The 17,515-nt window shown below is 30.3% G+C and overlaps 2 protein-coding genes across 18 annotated transcripts in view; one reads left to right on the forward strand and one right to left on the reverse strand.

The window, feature by feature from the left end:
* Window positions 1-340: 340 nt before the first annotated feature.
* LOC145971695 (transcription termination factor 2-like) lies at window positions 341-5,916 on the forward strand. 4 transcript variants are annotated; one of them, XM_083099637.1, is made up of 14 exons: window positions 341-506; window positions 613-813; window positions 1,788-1,957; window positions 2,101-2,307; window positions 2,338-2,442; window positions 2,557-2,711; window positions 2,903-3,407; window positions 3,505-3,636; window positions 3,819-4,036; window positions 4,157-4,655; window positions 4,769-5,097; window positions 5,169-5,339; window positions 5,434-5,633; window positions 5,700-5,916. In XM_083099637.1, the coding sequence occupies exons 2-14, from the start codon at window positions 629-631 to the stop codon at window positions 5,845-5,847; spliced, it is 3,024 nt and encodes a 1,007-aa protein (XP_082955763.1). In that variant the 5' UTR covers window positions 341-506; window positions 613-628; the 3' UTR covers window positions 5,848-5,916. The 4 variants fall into 4 exon arrangements, with proteins under 4 accessions (XP_082955763.1, XP_082955760.1, XP_082955759.1 ...); XM_083099634.1 differs by having other exon boundaries at window positions 341-545; window positions 2,101-2,442; XM_083099633.1 differs by having other exon boundaries at window positions 2,101-2,442.
* A 3,602-nt stretch (window positions 5,917-9,518) lies between these two features.
* Window positions 9,519-17,515, reverse strand: part of Milt (trafficking kinesin-binding protein milt) — a 42,581-nt gene continuing 34,584 nt past the window's right edge. For 13 of the 14 annotated variants that reach the window (XM_083100310.1, XM_083100319.1, XM_083100320.1 and 10 more), the window contains 6 exons: window positions 14,057-14,133; window positions 13,260-13,635; window positions 12,790-13,025; window positions 12,374-12,567; window positions 11,973-12,215; window positions 9,521-11,871 (listed from right to left, as the gene is read on the reverse strand). In XM_083100310.1, coding sequence (XP_082956436.1) covers window positions 10,401-11,871; window positions 11,973-12,215; window positions 12,374-12,567; window positions 12,790-13,025; window positions 13,260-13,635; window positions 14,057-14,107 — 2,571 coding nt within the window. In that variant the 5' untranslated portion in view covers window positions 14,108-14,133 and the 3' untranslated portion in view covers window positions 9,521-10,400. Of the gene's footprint in view, window positions 11,872-11,972; window positions 12,216-12,373; window positions 12,568-12,789; window positions 13,026-13,259; window positions 13,636-14,056; window positions 14,134-17,515 lie in introns of all 14 variants that reach the window. The other variant, XM_083100311.1, reaches the window with a different exon arrangement.

A 17,515-nucleotide genomic window follows, 5' to 3' on the forward strand; every position in this document is an offset into this window, starting at 1 on the left:
GAATTCGGACCTAAGGCCCATATTCTGAATCCTCTTTTATCGATAAAAGTGCTCCTAAAAGCGGCCTGTAGCCAATCAGAAGGCTTATATGCCACTTTTAGAGGCACTTTTATCGATAAAAGAGGATTCAGAATATGGGCCTAAGTAGCACTCGACTGTGATTGGTGAATTCAAAGATAGAAACCAATCACATTCAATTGCTACTTAGCCGCTCAGTGAGCGGTTGTGCTTCTGGATGCACCCAATTAGAATGAAGAGACAACGAGCTTTTTCCTCTGATTGGTCAATTAAACAGTTCGACATTTTTAGTGTCAAAGCGTATCTTGTCAACTGTGGTTTATGTCCCGAATATAAATGGTTGGCAGCAGATTCAAAATTCAGAATTGTTCAGAATTCAGTTGTCCCGCGTGTCGCGTACATGTTAGTGATGTTAGTTGGCGAAGCAAGAAGCGAACGGGATTGACAGCATTAGAAATTTTAGAAGTCGGTGAAACCGCAAGACGATTGTAAGTCAAGATTTTGGAACAACGAACATACAGTGCAGTGTATTAATTTATAATTTCTTAAATCTAAATTTAAAATTTAAGATATTAATTTATATACAATTTGCAGCGTGTAATCGTCAACAATGGATCAGAGTTTTGAAAATTGGGATAATTCGGAAGACCGATATGTCGGCGATTCCATCGTAATTTCCGACAGCGACGAGGACGTCGTCGAGAATTCCGTTACAGTGGCAAGTAACAGACGTGCAGTCGTCGTCGAAAGTTGCGACGAGGATACCGATATTTCAGGGATTTCGACACCAAAACAGTGAGATATTTCGTCCGTTATTCTTTCTTTCGAGATCAAACACCGATGACGAACTATGTATTGATTCAGCGATCGATAATGCAATCGATATATATGTCAAATTATAAAATAATTTTTCTCTTTATAAAGATTCTCCGTTTTTGATTTTAAAAATTCAAGGGCGCTTTGTCCGTTATCACAATTGATCATTGAGATGATTTTTATATATAGACTGATAAATAATAGATAAAATGAAAAACAAGGGCAAATAAAAAATCAAAATATTTAGAAGTCCGCGTAAGAATAGGAATGGCAATTAAAAAAGAAATGCACGATATTGCACTTTAAAAGTTTACGCGTGATTGAATTTTCCAGATTTATCTTTTCGAATAAATAGATATTTAAATAAAAATATTTTCTACATATAAAAAAAATTATAAATATTTTTATTGGACTTATATTTAGTATAAGAAGTTACTATATAAAGAATCATACTATTCCATTTATCTTTATAGAATTATCCTTAGAATTATTTTTGCTAGGTATAAATTTTAATATTTTATCTTTCTTGATATACATATATAGTTTATTTATAATATTTCTATAATACATTAACACATACAGGCACAGAACGAGCCTCTGATTTTACGTAATGTTTACTTGACTTTTCAAATAGTGCATACATACTCATTTACAATTTTTATATTCTATCATTTTATATTCTGCCTCTTCTCATATATATATATATATATATATTTCTTCATATTATATTACTTATATTTATCACTCTTATTTTAATACCATTTTATAAAAATTTATGTCTTTTTTCTTTATTCTTTTTAGACATAATTTTATTATATCTATTATTACACGTAATAAATATAATCATATGTTAAATTCTTATATTATTAAAATCTTATATTATCTTTTATTATCTTATATTATTAAAAAATATTGATAAAGATGAATATTTTCTTACAAATATATGTTCACAGAAATAAATCTATTGGTGATTATAGTACACCAGTTGCTTCTCTAACCAAACGTGTAGTTCAGAGGAAGATCAAAATAATAGATTCTGATGAGAGTGCTGATGATAGCGAAGAAGAATATCATACATTTAACCATTTGCATAATTCTGATTCAGATAAAGAAAATTTTGCAGGTAAAGATTATTTATGGTATTTATGGTATTTTATCCAATATAATATATTTTACAACTTTATATATTTTAAGATATTTAAAGATATTTATTTTAAAATAATATCACAGAATTATGTATTTTCACTCAATTATACTGTTTTATAGACTCTATTTCATATTCACCAATTGAAAACAATGGTAGTAAAAAGAAAGACATTCACAATAGCACTAAAGCAGAAATAAAAGGATTAAAACTCAACTATTCTAATAAATCTCTTGTTAATAATTCACATAAGCAAAATGATGAAATTATTTATGAAATAGCAGATTATAAAATATCAGATCATGAAATATCAGATCATGAAATATCAGGTCATGAAATATCAGATCATGAAATATCAGGTCATGAAATATCAGATCATGAAATATCAGATCATGAAATATCAGATCATGAAGTGCAGCAAATTGAAACGTTTCATGATGTAGTGACTATTGTACATGATACAGGTATTTTTATTTAATATCAAATATATACAGATTGATTTTATATATATATATATATATATATATATATATATATAAGGCTAGATTAATTTTTTTATATAACTCTGTAATTTGTAGATTCCAGTTCTGAAAGAAACAGTGAATCCGAAGTAGCATTATCTTTTGCGAAACAAGAAATTGGTGTTGGAAATATAGATCCATTAGTAGCACAAAAAAGAGCAGTTATGGTTTGCAAATTAGAACAGCTTAAAAATCAATTAACTAAAACAAAAGTAAATATAAGAAAATATTTAATTCCCTTATTTAGTTCACTTATAGTTAATATAGCAATATTGAAAGAAGAGAAACAACTATTTTTATATGTAATTGTGTATTTAAATTAATAAAATAAATATTATGAATAATTTCTGTATATAAAAAAGAAACATTTTTCTTAGATATAAAGAAAACTTTTTTTTTTTAGTTATTACTTACTCAAGGAAACATTGAAATATTACCTGATAAAGGAGAAAGACTACATAAAAGTATACGTGAACAAGAAACAGAAATTGAGAAGTTGACACTGGAATTGGAGAAAACACCTTTAGTGCAAAGCTTAAATATCCAAGAAAATAAAGTATCCAAAGAATCGCATTCGGCAAAAAAAGAATCATTGCCCATTAAAGATGAACCATACTCAGATCATTCTGATTATTCATATTTGGACATTAATAACATACCATTGAAACCGACCACATCTCCCGAATTAAGAAAACTGGGCGAAAAGGCACAAGCTACAAGAGATAGAGAGCTTGCTCTAACGGTCGAACGATTACAAGATTTGCATGGATCACTTGTCGCTCGTCCAACAGAGAACGAAAAAGCAAAGGATCCAAGAGGATTAAAAGTACAATTAATGCCACACCAACAACATGCTCTTGCTTGGCTTCTGTGGAGGGAACAACAGAGGCCGGCTGGTGGCGTTTTAGGTGAATATTTAACAAGGAGCGATTTATTCTATTCTATTATTTATTATATTTCTATTGTCAGAGAAAATAAATTTTCCTTGAATTTTTTTTATTACAGCTGATGATATGGGTTTAGGTAAAACATTGACTATGATATCTTTGATTATGGCTACTCTGGCTCAAAAAGACTCAATAGATGAAAGTGATGACAGTGATGATGATGAATGGAGCAATGATCATAAACCTTTATGTATGTACAACTTTATTTTAGCAGAGAAAAATCTATATTTTCTGCTCTTCTTGAAATAACTGTTTTTCTTTTTTTTCGTGAATTATTTAAATTAATAAGATAAGTATTTAATATAATTCAATTAATTTTTATATTAATTATTATATACTATTAAAATAACTGTATTTGATTATTATCTGCAGATCATAAAGGTGGTACTCTAGTGGTATGTCCTGCATCTTTATTATTTCAATGGGATAATGAAGTGCAAAACAGATGCAAACGCGGTCTGTTAACCGTCGAGATATATCATGGTAGCAATCGAGAGAGTGTTCCTAAACGCTTATCGAAAAATGACATAGTTATAACGACGTACAATATATTAGGTCGAGAACATAAAACCAGATCTACATTATATAAGGTATATTGAAGCCTAGAAATATTATTTATAATAAATAGACAAAAATATAAAAAATTATATCAATGCAAATAAATCAAAGGAATCTATTCTAAGTTTTAACAATTAAAAATTTTATTGTAGATTAACTGGAAAAGAGTGATACTTGATGAAGCTCATGTAATAAGGAACCCTAAGAGTCAAGCATCATTAGCTGTTTGCGAACTTAAAGCAAATAAACGATGGGCTCTTACTGGCACACCTATACAGAATAAAGCAATGGACTTGTATTCTATTTTAAAGTTTCTCAAATGCTCACCATTTGATGATTTACGTGTCTGGAAACGATGGGTAGATAACAAAAATGCTGCAGGCAATCAAAGATTGGCGACAGTTATGAAGTCTTTGATGTTGAGAAGAACTAAACAAGAATTAATAGAAAAAGGGGATTTAGAAAGTTTACCCGATAAATTTATCGAAGAGGTGATAGTAAAACTCGATCCACAGGAACAACTTGTATACGAAAAAGTTTTAATTTATTCCCGTACTCTATTTGCACAGTTCTTAGTTCAAAAAGCAGAGAAAGAACATATGTCTAATTTGTATAGTGGAAATAATGGACTTGCCTATCTTTCAAATCCAAGTAAGCTAAATATTGAATTTGAAGTAAGATACTAATACTTATATAAATATTAAAAATTCTCAATACATTTTATGCATACAATTATTACCTGTTCCTTGTTTTTCTATTTAAAGATAAGCAATTTTCGAAAGCTCAAAATGAGTTAATAGCGATGCATGCCGATGTAAAAACGCATCAGATTTTGGTGCTTTTATTACGATTGCGTCAGTTATGTTGTCATCCGCCATTGATCCACGCAATGTTGGATCAGGATGATATAAGACATAATGAGATAACGGATATAGAAAATGTGGATTCTGATTTATTATCACAAATGAGCAATATATCGCTTAATGAAATCGATAAGGAAGAGAAAAAGGAAGTTGATATTGATAGCAGAATAGCTGAGAATCTACTTACTGCTGAAAATCCGATATTTCATGATGATCGTATTAGTTCTAAAGTGAGTGACAATAGTATAATTTATAAAAAAATCTATGCTATTATTTGCAATTAATGTGATATATAATTCAGATGAGGACTTTGCTTAATATGGTTAAAGAAATTTTACAAAAGGATGAGGATAAACTTATTATCGTTTCTCAATGGACTGCTCTGCTAAACGTTATAGCATCGCACCTGTCTTCAATAAAAGGTGCTACATTTAGCAAATTTACCGGAAATGTCGCCATTAAAGATCGCCAAGTATGTTGTAGATGATAGAAATTGCTATTTAAGCATGTAATTTTTATTATATTTAAAAAAAATTGATATTTATATGTAATCTTTTTTGCTACAGAATATAATAGATTCTTTTAATAGCCGAAATTCCGGCCCGAGAATCTTGCTGCTCTCACTTACAGCTGGTGGAGTAGGATTAAATTTAGTAGGTGCTAATCATTTATTATTATTCGACATTCATTGGAATCCACAATTGGAGACACAAGCGCAAGACAGGATTTATCGCTTTGGTCAGAAAAAAGATGTCTATGTTTACAAGTTAGTACATTTTGCATTTAATTTTCTCGTGCATTGTTCTTTTTAATATTGTATTTTTAATTTTAGATTCATTTGCGTTAATACAATAGAAGAACGCATAAAGGTTTTGCAAGATCGAAAACTTGAGATAGCAAGCAATGTGCTAAGTGGCGACAAAAATAATGGTGCTACAAAACTCACTCTCAATGATCTTAAGTCATTGTTTGGTTTTTAATCTATTTTATTTTATGATACATATAGAGTGTGTAAATATAATACGTTGATACATATTTATATGTTTTATTACATATATATATATATATATATATATATATATATATATATATATATGTATGTATGTATGTATGTATGTATGTATGTATGTATGTATGTATGTATGTATGTATGTATGTATGTATGTATGTATGTATGTATGTATGTATGTATGTATATGTATATATATTTGCATATATATACATAAAATATTTTTGTTAATTTAATAATTAAAATTATTAAAATAAATATGTATCGATGTGTGAGAATTATAAATTATGTAACAAAAATGTTGTATGCACAATTAGATTAATACTCTATGGATGATGTTTTTCCTTATTGCTATTAATTTGTTTATTTTAGATATTCAGGATAATATCTGACTTAAATTCTAATATTTTGACTTTAATTATATTAATATACATTTTTTAATTTTTTATCTTTCAAACAACTTTTGTACACATACTAGCGCATAGCGATATAAGATTTTTAACTTTACATATAAAAAAATAGATATACATTTACAATAGGTATAAGAGACCATAGAGGATTGATATTTTGTCAGTATTATATATGTAATATTATTTTAAAAGTTTATCTAACTGATGAATTTAATTAGTAAATAAAAATACGTAATGAGATATAATGATGTCTTAATTTATAATATTTATTAATATATGGCATGCAATGAATATTGAATACAATTTGAATCAAGATCTAAGATATTTGTGCAATACATATATAAAAGAAGATTCATCCACATCTGATTCGGATGTATCACAGAAAGGATGACCAAGAAGTTGCAATACTAAGGATAATGTTACGTATGGATGCATTTAATGTTGTGCCTAACAATTATTAATATTTTCTTTATCTTGAGGCTAACGAGTTGGATTGTCAGCAAACTGTTGATACACATAAAAAGATAATTTATGGTGGCGATATATATATATATCTTTTTCTATATATTACTGTCTTTTCTGGATATTTTTTGCCCAAAAGCTAGATAAGTTTCAAGACAACTTGGCGTATAATTTCATAATTATCCTGAAGAGATATACAAACTTCCCTGAAAAAATTTTGAATTAGACAATTCTGTGTGTCAAATCGTTTATGTATAGTGAACGTATAAAAAAATATATTTTTATATTACGTTAAAAATATGATAAATTTGATAAAATTATCTATTTGAAATAAAATAGAATTAATTAGGATTAAATAAAAAAATTGAAGACATATACGGTGCAAAGTTGCATATATGAGCATGAATAACAATTTATTATATAACTATTAAATCTTCTAGAGTGAATTGGATTTCTTTTGTAAATAAATAAAATAAAGAATCAAAGGTGTTATAAAAAAATCTTCGTAAAATTTGAGATAAATAATACTTGTGTAAGAAAGAATGCGCCATTAGTATTTAAATATATTTATTGTTCAATTTGGAGGTACGACATATCTCTACTACCTAAAATGATTACATAGCACCTTCATTAAAGGGCTTCCTGTCGTAAACATAATCGAATCAACGCAAATCATTTGATAAGTACATGAAATTCAAGTACATGCCAGACATAAAGATATCACAATCTGAAATAAAATATCAGACATTGAACAAAAGCTTTACAGGTACTAAGGCCTCATTATTTATAGTAAATCTAACAGACATCAATGTACATGATCATTACATAGCAATACATTGACGTCTTACTTAGCTCCAACAATCGTTTTCTCCAGAGTGACATTCTCGAAACAACACAATTTTTCAATTCTTGTAATCACGAAAATTAATCTACACTTCTCGATTCATTAAAATACATTGCATTTATATTACATGTATTGTCTGTTTACTGTGAAAACTGAAGTGTAAAACCTATTTTGGTTGTCAGATTATTTAATTGTGTAAAAACTTTCAATGAATTAAATTGGTGTAATTTTTTATTTTTGCATTTTGCTTATTTTACATCATTCATGTAATGTGTAGTTTCTATAGATTTTATCAGTTTTCATAGGAAATCGACTAAATTTATATATATTGCAATGCTTTGTTATTCATTTCATTAAATGGTCGTACATTTATTTGATTTTACCGCAATTACTGTGATTCTTAGTAATACACTCTGTAATGAAGATATGATACATCTGCTATTTTGCGAGAAATCTACAAACTATCTAAATGCATTTTTAATACACTCTAAATCTTTCATGCAGTATATCTATTTTCATCTTGTTCATAATTCACCTTTCATGAATAAGATAAGCTCAATAATTTTCTCTTCAGAATCACATCTCTAAAATATCCAACACTAACTTGCGGGAATAAATCATTATCAGAATATGTTCAAACATATTTTCATTGAAACTGCATTCTTCATATATTAGTATACAATGTGTAATTGCAGTAAAACATAATGTTTTTATTTGCTTCAGAATCGCTCTATTTACAATAACGCACATAATTATTACATTGTTATAATTTTTCCGACTAGGCCTTTCAAACGACCAAAAGAACAATATAAGGAAATACTAGAAAATGCGAACAGTAGGATAGCAACACAATTATTTTCAATGCAATTATAAAGTTGCATCGAGCTAAATATCCTTCCTTTCTATAATACACGTTACAATCTTTTTACATAAAATTCAGTCCCACTTACGAGAAATAAAAAGCTGCAATAAGTTACTGCATACTTAAAAAAAACCCTTTATTCTGCTACATTCCAATTATGTACAGTATTTGATGATCAATACTAAATGTACAATCTTCCACATTCAAAGACTGACAATAGTATTGATGATACTACAACATTAAATAATCGTTAAAAAAAAATAAATAAAGCACCAGTTTGATTGACTTCGTGCTAAATTGCATAAAATGTGTTGTAGCAAAACGCATCATATTCTCAGCATTCTTTCTTCTTTGTGTATTATTTATATTATATTCACATAATAATAATAATAATATATTCTTCACAATCATTACTCCGAATTTTAAATACATGATATTCATTTTATTATCTATTCTGCCATTATATAGTTTCTTTAATTTGTAACTCGCGTTATATATCATTAAAAATATCTATATTTTCAACCTTCAACTGTATAAATATAAACTGCACATGTTAAAAGAATTGCATTTACAGCAAAATTTAGCAGTGTTTCCAAATGTAGTAGATGTTTGATGTATCAAATTTGCGTAAAACTTAGATATTTATTTCGATTATAGATATTGAATGTAAAGAAAAAATAAATAAATGCAATAATTAAAGTTATATTAATTATAAGCTGTGAATCTTCCATCTTGTTGCCGATTTTTATCTTACATATAAATATAATTTTATAATTTATATATATATATATATGAATTATATGTATGTATGTATATATAAATATAAATATAAATATAAATATATATATATATATATATATATATATATATATATATATACACATATATAAATGTATATATATATATATATATAATTATATAAATTATATATATATGAATTATATGTATGTACATATAAATAAATAAATATATATATATATATATATATATATATAATTATTTTATATATATATATAAATTATAAAATATTGTATTATACTTTTTTATATAAAATAATAGTTTTCTAATATAAATAACAATATAATCATTACTTTTTGACACTTTTAAACAAAAAAAATACAAAAATAATAAATACCTATTAAAAAATATTTAAATATTTATACTAATTTTTGTATATAACATTCTTCTTTTTTTAAGCTATTTTTTTAAATTTTAATTTTACAAATCTTATGAATCACTCATACGCGCACAAATTATACATAATATACACATTTTAGCTCTTAGTTTGTTGTATTGCTAGAATATAAGGTGCGTGAAAGCAAAACTAGCAGTCTATAGATACACAGTCAAAGATTTTATAACGCAATCACAGGTTAAAATAATCTTTAGTATCTCCATTTTTGAGCTAATAGTTTGCATAATCCCATTTATTCTTTTTATTTTTTCGATAGATTTCGTTTTCATTCATTTATCACAAATTATCAAAACGTCCAGCTTTCCCTGTATGTATATCTGTTTCATTTCTAATTTACAAGATTTTTAATTTACAAACTTAGGACATAATTTCAGGCTCCCTATTTAATAAATCCATTTTTTTTTATATTTGCATTTTTAATTTATTAATTTTTATAATAAAATTTCAAATAAGATATGTTTATTGTGTGTACAAGTAACCTGATTGAATGAAAAATTATTGAAGTTATCGCATTCATCATCAAGATTATTTAACATTCTTGTCTCTATAATTCATAACGATGGATTTAAGAAAATTGTGTTATACGAATTAGCAAATAAGTCAAAATGCAGACGATCAACAATACTGACAACAGGCGCATATCACGCATTCAATAAAATGTAATAAAAAAATGTACATTTTTTTGCAAATTTTTGTTAAAAATTAATCCGGTATAATTAATCAATTCATTTTTACAGATTCTATAAAATATTCATAGTAAGCCGCCCTTACGACCAAAAAGAAGTGAGCTTATAGCTCCTAATGCCGACTGTTTGGTAGATTCTTTAGTAACGGGCGTTGACACTGGCGGCTTAACTCGTCCCAGATCGGGTCTCGTCGCTTTAGCACCTGATCGTCGTTGTCGATCCGGCGATTGACCCGCTGCTCTTGAGTTAAATGCCAAATTGGAACCGGGCACACTAGATTCGAACTCCTTGCTGTTGTCCCGTTTACCCGGTAATAGCGGTTTGCCCAACGGAGACTCATCACTGGCGGAGGATGTTGAAGATGAGGGAGATATTAGCTTCTCTTGGCTGGTACTGGAGGACATGGAAGTTTTGAGGAAAGTCAATTGTGCCATTGGACTTCCAGTCGAACGACGTGTATATAAAGCACCTTGTAGAGCTAGCGGCGAGATCGACGAGCTAACTGTGGTAGCCATAATCGTATCAATTCCGATTCTTTCCAATTTCTCGACCAGACGTATTCCCGTGAGAGCCTTCTTATCGGAGCGCGTAATCGTTGACTTTCTTTTCTTAGACTTAGACTGCGCTGCTGGTACCTCGTAACTGAAAGTACGCCTCAATAATTCCGCGCCGCTGCTGAGCAATCCTAATGTTAGAGAACCGCTTTCCGATGATGGCGGCGGCGATGACGATCTCGTAGGAGATAGACTCGCATCCGGGCTATTGCACGGTGTGGCAGTCGGCGAGAAATTTCGCTCGTCAGTAGGTGTAGCTACGCACGAAGGCGTAACGGCTTTGATTCCTCTCTCGTTCAACATTTTGGCTAGTCCAAGCGTGGTAGAGAAGGTTGACGTTGAATTACGGCGACTGTGAGTGCGAGGAGTACTCATACCAGAATTCATACCGCTGTTGGGTGCAGTAGCGACGCGGCTGCCGACGATGCTCGGTGTCACGCTGCTAGTGGTATGATCGTCCGGATGCATTACAGTGCTGTTAGTAAATGTGTAAACAGAACCGGTATCTTGGAAAGGTTTACCGGGATTTGTGTATTCCTCGTCCTCTTCCAGATCGCTTAAAGTAAACGTAACAAGACCAAGATCCTCGAGAGCGCGACCACCTCTGGTTTTCACACCTGGCCTGTCCTCCAATAATCCACCCAGCGTCGGCGTCGCTAATCGCGACCAATGATGCAACGTTTGAGAACCTTCCATCGGTTTAACTATCTGCAGTTTCTGTGGGATACGCCAAGCGTTACCACTAAAACCGCTTAGATTACCGCTACTGCCGGTCGACATAATACTGTCGGGTGTGCGACAGTCGAATGGCAAGAAGGTTGACGGGGAATGTAACATGCCACCATCGTAATCAAAATTGTAACCTGCGCCTGTACTAAGACAAGCACGTCTGGCCAATACCTCAGCCGGCGTCAGACGCCGCAAGGCGGCTTCCAGATCAGCTGCACCAGGAGCACCAGGAACACCCGTTCGTTGTGGCCCCCTGAAACATCGTAGAAGGTTTCATCAAGATTATAAAAAAATAAAATCGACTATAATAAAATATATTTTTGTAAAGAAATAAAACAAAAAATAAATACATACGGATAATCTTCCGATTCGGCAAGTAAAGAGCCTTCGCTCTCACTGTGACCGGTGGAATCCAAGCTAGGAAATGTAGACGCCTGCGGCCGTATTTGTCCACAACTCATCCGCGGACCGGCAGAGCTACTAGATAACGTCGACGTCGTCATAGAGCCTAACCTAGGGAATTGATTCGGATCCATACCCGCGTACGATGCTCGGGATGCGGTACGAACGGTTTCGAATACCTTTTTGTAAGTTGATCTATAGAACAAAAGTAATACGAATTGTTTCGTTATTAAATAAATATTGAAATAATTATTTCTGATGATTTCTTGTGATTATGCGAGAATGTATTATTTATATGATTATAATTTTAATTCTAAGGATAATAGAGGATCAAGCAAAACTTTGTAACGTACATTCTGTCGCCCGTACAAATTCCAGAATCAAGACTCAATTCCGAATATAGAGACGATTCCAATTCCGAAGCGATAGAATCCGGTTGAGGTGCTGCGCCCATCGACGGAAACAGCGATCCACCGCGTACAGTCGGCATTCCGCGTTTCCTCTGTTTTCGTAATTGTTCTTGAGTTTCAGCTAAAAGGTTCACAACCTGGTGCACACAAATAATATGAAGCGTTTCAACATTTCAGCGTTCTCAATGGGTTTATACAAGGAAGAAACAATAATTTAGATTATTTTACTTCATTAATTTTAAGTGTACGTATATATATTATCTTATATTATGATTCATGATTTTTTCACACATGAAACTTTAAAGAATAGTTCATTATACTCATCTTGTTTTATATGTTTAATTTTAGAAAAAACGTACCTCCGCATATCGCTCCTTGAATTCGGCTAGTTCATTAGCAAGTGTATTTTGATTATCCCTAGTAATGACTAGAGTCGTTCCCACCTCATCGTGTTCCGCCGTAAGCTGAGCGAGCCTAAGCTCCGTCTCAGCTAATTTTGCAGTGAGGCTGACTATTTGCTCGTGCTGCAATCGATTTTCCTCCTTTTGGCGACCAAGTTCATCCGCTATACCATCTACCTCCATATTGGCACTTGCTATTATTCAAAAACATATTAAATCATAAAAATATATCATCTCAAAAATATAAATCATATTATTATTTTCAGTTTTTGAATGTACTCCTCGATATTTATAAAATTTTATATATAATTTTATATTGTCTATTAAAGTTTAATTTTGTGTCAAAAAGATTGATCCACGCTTTATTTAATATCAAAAAATTTTCAACAAACACAAATAATGGTTTGTGTAAAAATAAGGATATATACCTAATTGCGCTGCAATGTCTTCTACAAGGCGTGCCTCCTTTTTCTCGGAATTGTCGGTATCATGCACCAGTTTGGCGAATTCGTTGCGTAGCTGCTTATTTTCGTCTTCCAGAGAGCCAACCTTCCTCTGCAGCATCTCCAAATTAATTCCACGGAGACCGGTGGGAGTCCCGGCCTCCGAACTAGATTCATCCACATCATTAGTTAGTATCTGTATCAGCTCGGTCTTCTTCAATACCTCATGATTCAACTGGGTGATTTTCTCGTTAGCTTCTTTGAGTTCAGCTTCTAACGCGTTCACTGTATTCTCGAGTTTCTGATTGTGTGCCAGCAGTTCCTTGCCGATACGTGCTGTCAGTTCCAAGTCTTTTTCTTTCTGTCAACAAAAAAAAAATCTTTCGTCGTTATTCTAACTCGAGATTTCTTGTATACAATTATTATTAATTTATTGTCGAATTATTACTTAGCTTTCTTCTTGCATAACACAGTATTTTTATCATTGCCTTAATAAAAATTTTATTTAAAGAATTTTAATAATTATTTGTAAATTAGCAAGATTTAAAAAAAGTTTTCTTTTTTTAAATGTAATCTATAAGTATAACAGAATTAAATTTTAAATATAAATTTTAATAGCTCGACATACATTCTCTGTACTTATCGATTTGTTATGGACGTCTCATTAATGTTTTTTTAGATGCGGGCATTACGACTCGTAAAACTTTAACGATACGATATTATACACGTCGCGGAGCTTAGTTTCCACTAGCTTAACTTTTGTATCCCTCGATCAAACTTACCTCCTCTAGAAGCCTTGTAACTGCCTCTATGTCATTATAGGTCTTGGTCATTTGGCTCACCCGGTTGCTGCATAAGACTGTAACAGTCGAATAATATTTTATTATTAAACTTAAATGAGATAATAAAAGATGTCATAGCACTTTAATGAAGAAATATAGCAGAGAGGCTGGATTACATTTAATTACATTTCTGTAAAAACAACACTGGATAGACTTCATTTTATACCTGTGTATTTTCTTTTATTTTCGCAAAAAATATCACAGTCTAAAATGTGTTTTATATTTTATTATAAATACACGTGTTATTCATCATATAATATTTTTCTTATATACATTTCTAATCTCGCATATAAATCATTTTTATAATATTATACATTTTAAAGATTTGTTATATAAATATATCGTTTATATTTAATTTTTAATATTAAAATTTCCTATCCCCTCATACTGTCGCCTAAGTAACGTATAAGATCGCATTGTGTGCGATACAATGTCTTCTACGATTTTTATGGCACGCACATTCGATGAATATGATATCATATTTCTTTCGTTGAATGATGCTTCGTACGCGATCTATTTACGTATCGATGATGCGTTATACGATAGTAATTGAAACTTGGGTGTAATTTCAACTAGTTAAAATTTCAGGATGGTATATAAAATTTCGACGATCATTCGCGATAAATGATATGTAAAAGTTGATTTTTCTTTTTACCTATCGTATCAAGAATTGAACTTAAAATTATATCAATCTGAATTTTGTTTTGCGATATGAAAAAAGATTGTTGTATTAGAAACTGAGATTTTACTCGTCCCGGAAACAAGTCGAGAATTAAAGAGAGAATAACGTTAGATCTTTTTATACTACTACCTTGTTGCCGATAATCGGTTTTCTGCTATTTATAATTTCATATATTGGTAAGTATCCCGAATCCCGATATCTAAAATGTAGCGATTCTGTTATGAATAGCAAAACGCATTGTATTCTTTGAACTCATTTAATTTTTATCAATAAGAATCAGTACAAGCAGATATATTGTCATTCTAGTTCAAGCGAAATACATTTTAATCTTGTTAATGAACCTTATAAAGTTTTAAACTTTATTAGTCCAAAAATTTTTAATTAAGAACTATTTTTTCATCAAAAATACGTCTGCATGCGCTTAAATCTGTTTTTGCTTATTTCCTCTAAATATTAAGTTATTATTTCGCTAGTTTTAATATTTTTATATTTTAATATTATGATGTTTTTTAATAACAATTTAATATAATTTTATTATCATTTATTATAATTATAATAAATTATAATAAAATTATAATTATATTTATATATTATAATTATATTAATATAATTTTATAAATCATAATTTTTTCTTCAAAAATATATTATTTAGTAAAATGTATGTTATCATTGTGCTTCTTGTTTCAAAAAATGTTTGAAATATATAGAGATGTCATAATATTCTTTTATTTATTAAAATATATTAATATTTTCTGCTCTTTAATATAACATTTAATAAATTACCTGATAATATTGAATATTTAATAAATTACCTGATATTATCAAGTTAAAGGATTCCGGTATATTTCATACACTCGTGATTTCGCAATATGATTGCGCCAAAAGTACGTGCAAACATGATATTTTCAAAATGTGGAAGTTTTAAGCTTGAAATATTTCACTAGATTCAATTTTAATTTTCGTAAAAATTATCCATGCCCATATAAATAAATTGTTATCTCCTATTCTTATCTTATATAAATAAATTGTTATCTCCTATTCTTATGTTATATAAATAAATTATCTCCTATTCTTATCTTAAATTCCCAACATAAAAGAATTCAAACTGATGTAAGATGTAAATGAAATAAACTGATTTTAATGCACTCGATGTTTTCGCCATGTTTCGCTAATAATCTTTTTCAAAATCACAACACAAAGATTGTAATATTAACTCTATTCTTCTCAATCTTTCACAAAAAAGCAACAGGCAGCGGATGCTCATCGCGCATTCCCAGCAACTGATCGTTGGTTCCGCGCGCGAGATGGACTTTGCGAAGAAAATCGCGAGAAAATAGCAGGAGACACGACATCGCGTGTCTTATGTCGCGGGATGCGATATATAATGAAAGCAGCGAGAAAATGTGGCACGCGAACGAAAAGAAGAGGAAAGCGTGGAGACGAAATGTCGCTCTCGTTCTTATAAGATAGTCGAATAGAATCCTTTGCTTCCCTCCTATCGATCGACTTTGCCGGTTGTTTAGAAGCGCAGACGCAATTTTCGTTTCGCTTTCGAAGCTCTCCTCTCGTGCAACGAGAATTTTATTTTCAAAGGAAATACTTGAAAAGAATTGACTTTGCAATAAAGTTTTGAAATGTAACCACCAGGTTAAACGTCAAAAGAAATATATTGAAACTATATATTTAATCATATGTGTATTCAGTTCTATTATGAATTAATCTCTTAAAGTGATCGTTTAATTTAGCACTAAACTATTATTAGTTTAAAATTGATATATTATAAATTATACCAATTAATAATTTGTCATGTAATCAATCATGTAACAAGAAAAGCGGGACGCACCTCGTGAGAAACGTTTATAATATTAATATTTTTATTTTCTAAAATGTTACATAGATTTTTCTCAGTTGTGGTAGGTTGTTATAAAATATTAAATGCAATAATAAGGAAGAGAAAGAGAGAGAGGAGAATGACGTAAGCGAAATAAATAAGATAGCTGTAATATCTCGACGAGAGGTACAAACTTTACGCCTGCCTTCATTACATAATTGATTTTCATGATTATTTCTTTACTGAAAGGGGTGGCTGGAGTTACTGTATAATCAAAGAGGCGAGACTAAACGAAAATAATGGGCCACTTTCAGTTCTAACGAGAGACGCGCGCTTCGATGCCCATCACTGCATTTCGAATGAATTCTTCGTCATCGTCTTCATAACGGAGATGTCTTCACGAACGAATTACGTTAACAGACACCTTCATGGCCAATTGATCGCAATGATTGATGAGTGAGTTTTCAGAAAGTGCCGCAAATTCCTCGACAAGACAATTTCCCTACCGAGCAAAGAATATAGGAATTAAAATATCTCGGGCCGATCTGAGAAACAATAGTCGACTTGCAATTCTATCTTTTCTCCTCGATTTGTTGAATTTTGAAAATTTACAAGGACTTTTAACGTTAGTTTCTAAATCTTGCCTGTGATAAAAAGCTTCATCAAAAAAAGATTTATCAAGAGAAATGTTTTCTCAAATAAAATTCTATGCTTTAAATCTGGTTCCACCATCTGTATATAATTTAAAAATGCATTTTACTTTCTTTCCTTAAATATTGATGTTTTTCCTTAATTAAATGATTGCATCATGTTCTCTTTGTATATATTTTCTTTGATAAAAAAGCATTTCATTTATTATGAAAAGATGATCGAGAAAACTTATGAA

Source organism: Camponotus vicinus, unplaced genomic scaffold, assembly GCF_025532165.1.
Source record: "Camponotus vicinus isolate PSW18456_S1 unplaced genomic scaffold, iyCamVici1.0 SCAF_5, whole genome shotgun sequence".
NCBI classification, from domain to species: Eukaryota; Metazoa; Arthropoda; class Insecta; order Hymenoptera; family Formicidae; genus Camponotus; species Camponotus vicinus.

What these genes read in the sequence shown, in the direction of transcription:
- LOC145971695 (XM_083099634.1), top strand. Translation starts at nt 629, where the DNA reads ATGGATCAGAGTTTTGAAAATTGGGATAATTCGGAAGACCGATATGTC. An exon ending in ATCAATTAACTAAAACAAAA is followed by an intron (nt 2,712 to 2,902) that starts GTAAATATAAGA and finishes TTTTTTTTTTAG; the next exon opens with TTATTACTTACTCAAGGAAA. An exon ending in TCGCCATTAAAGATCGCCAA is followed by an intron (nt 5,340 to 5,433) that starts GTATGTTGTAGA and finishes TTTTTGCTACAG; the next exon opens with AATATAATAGATTCTTTTAA.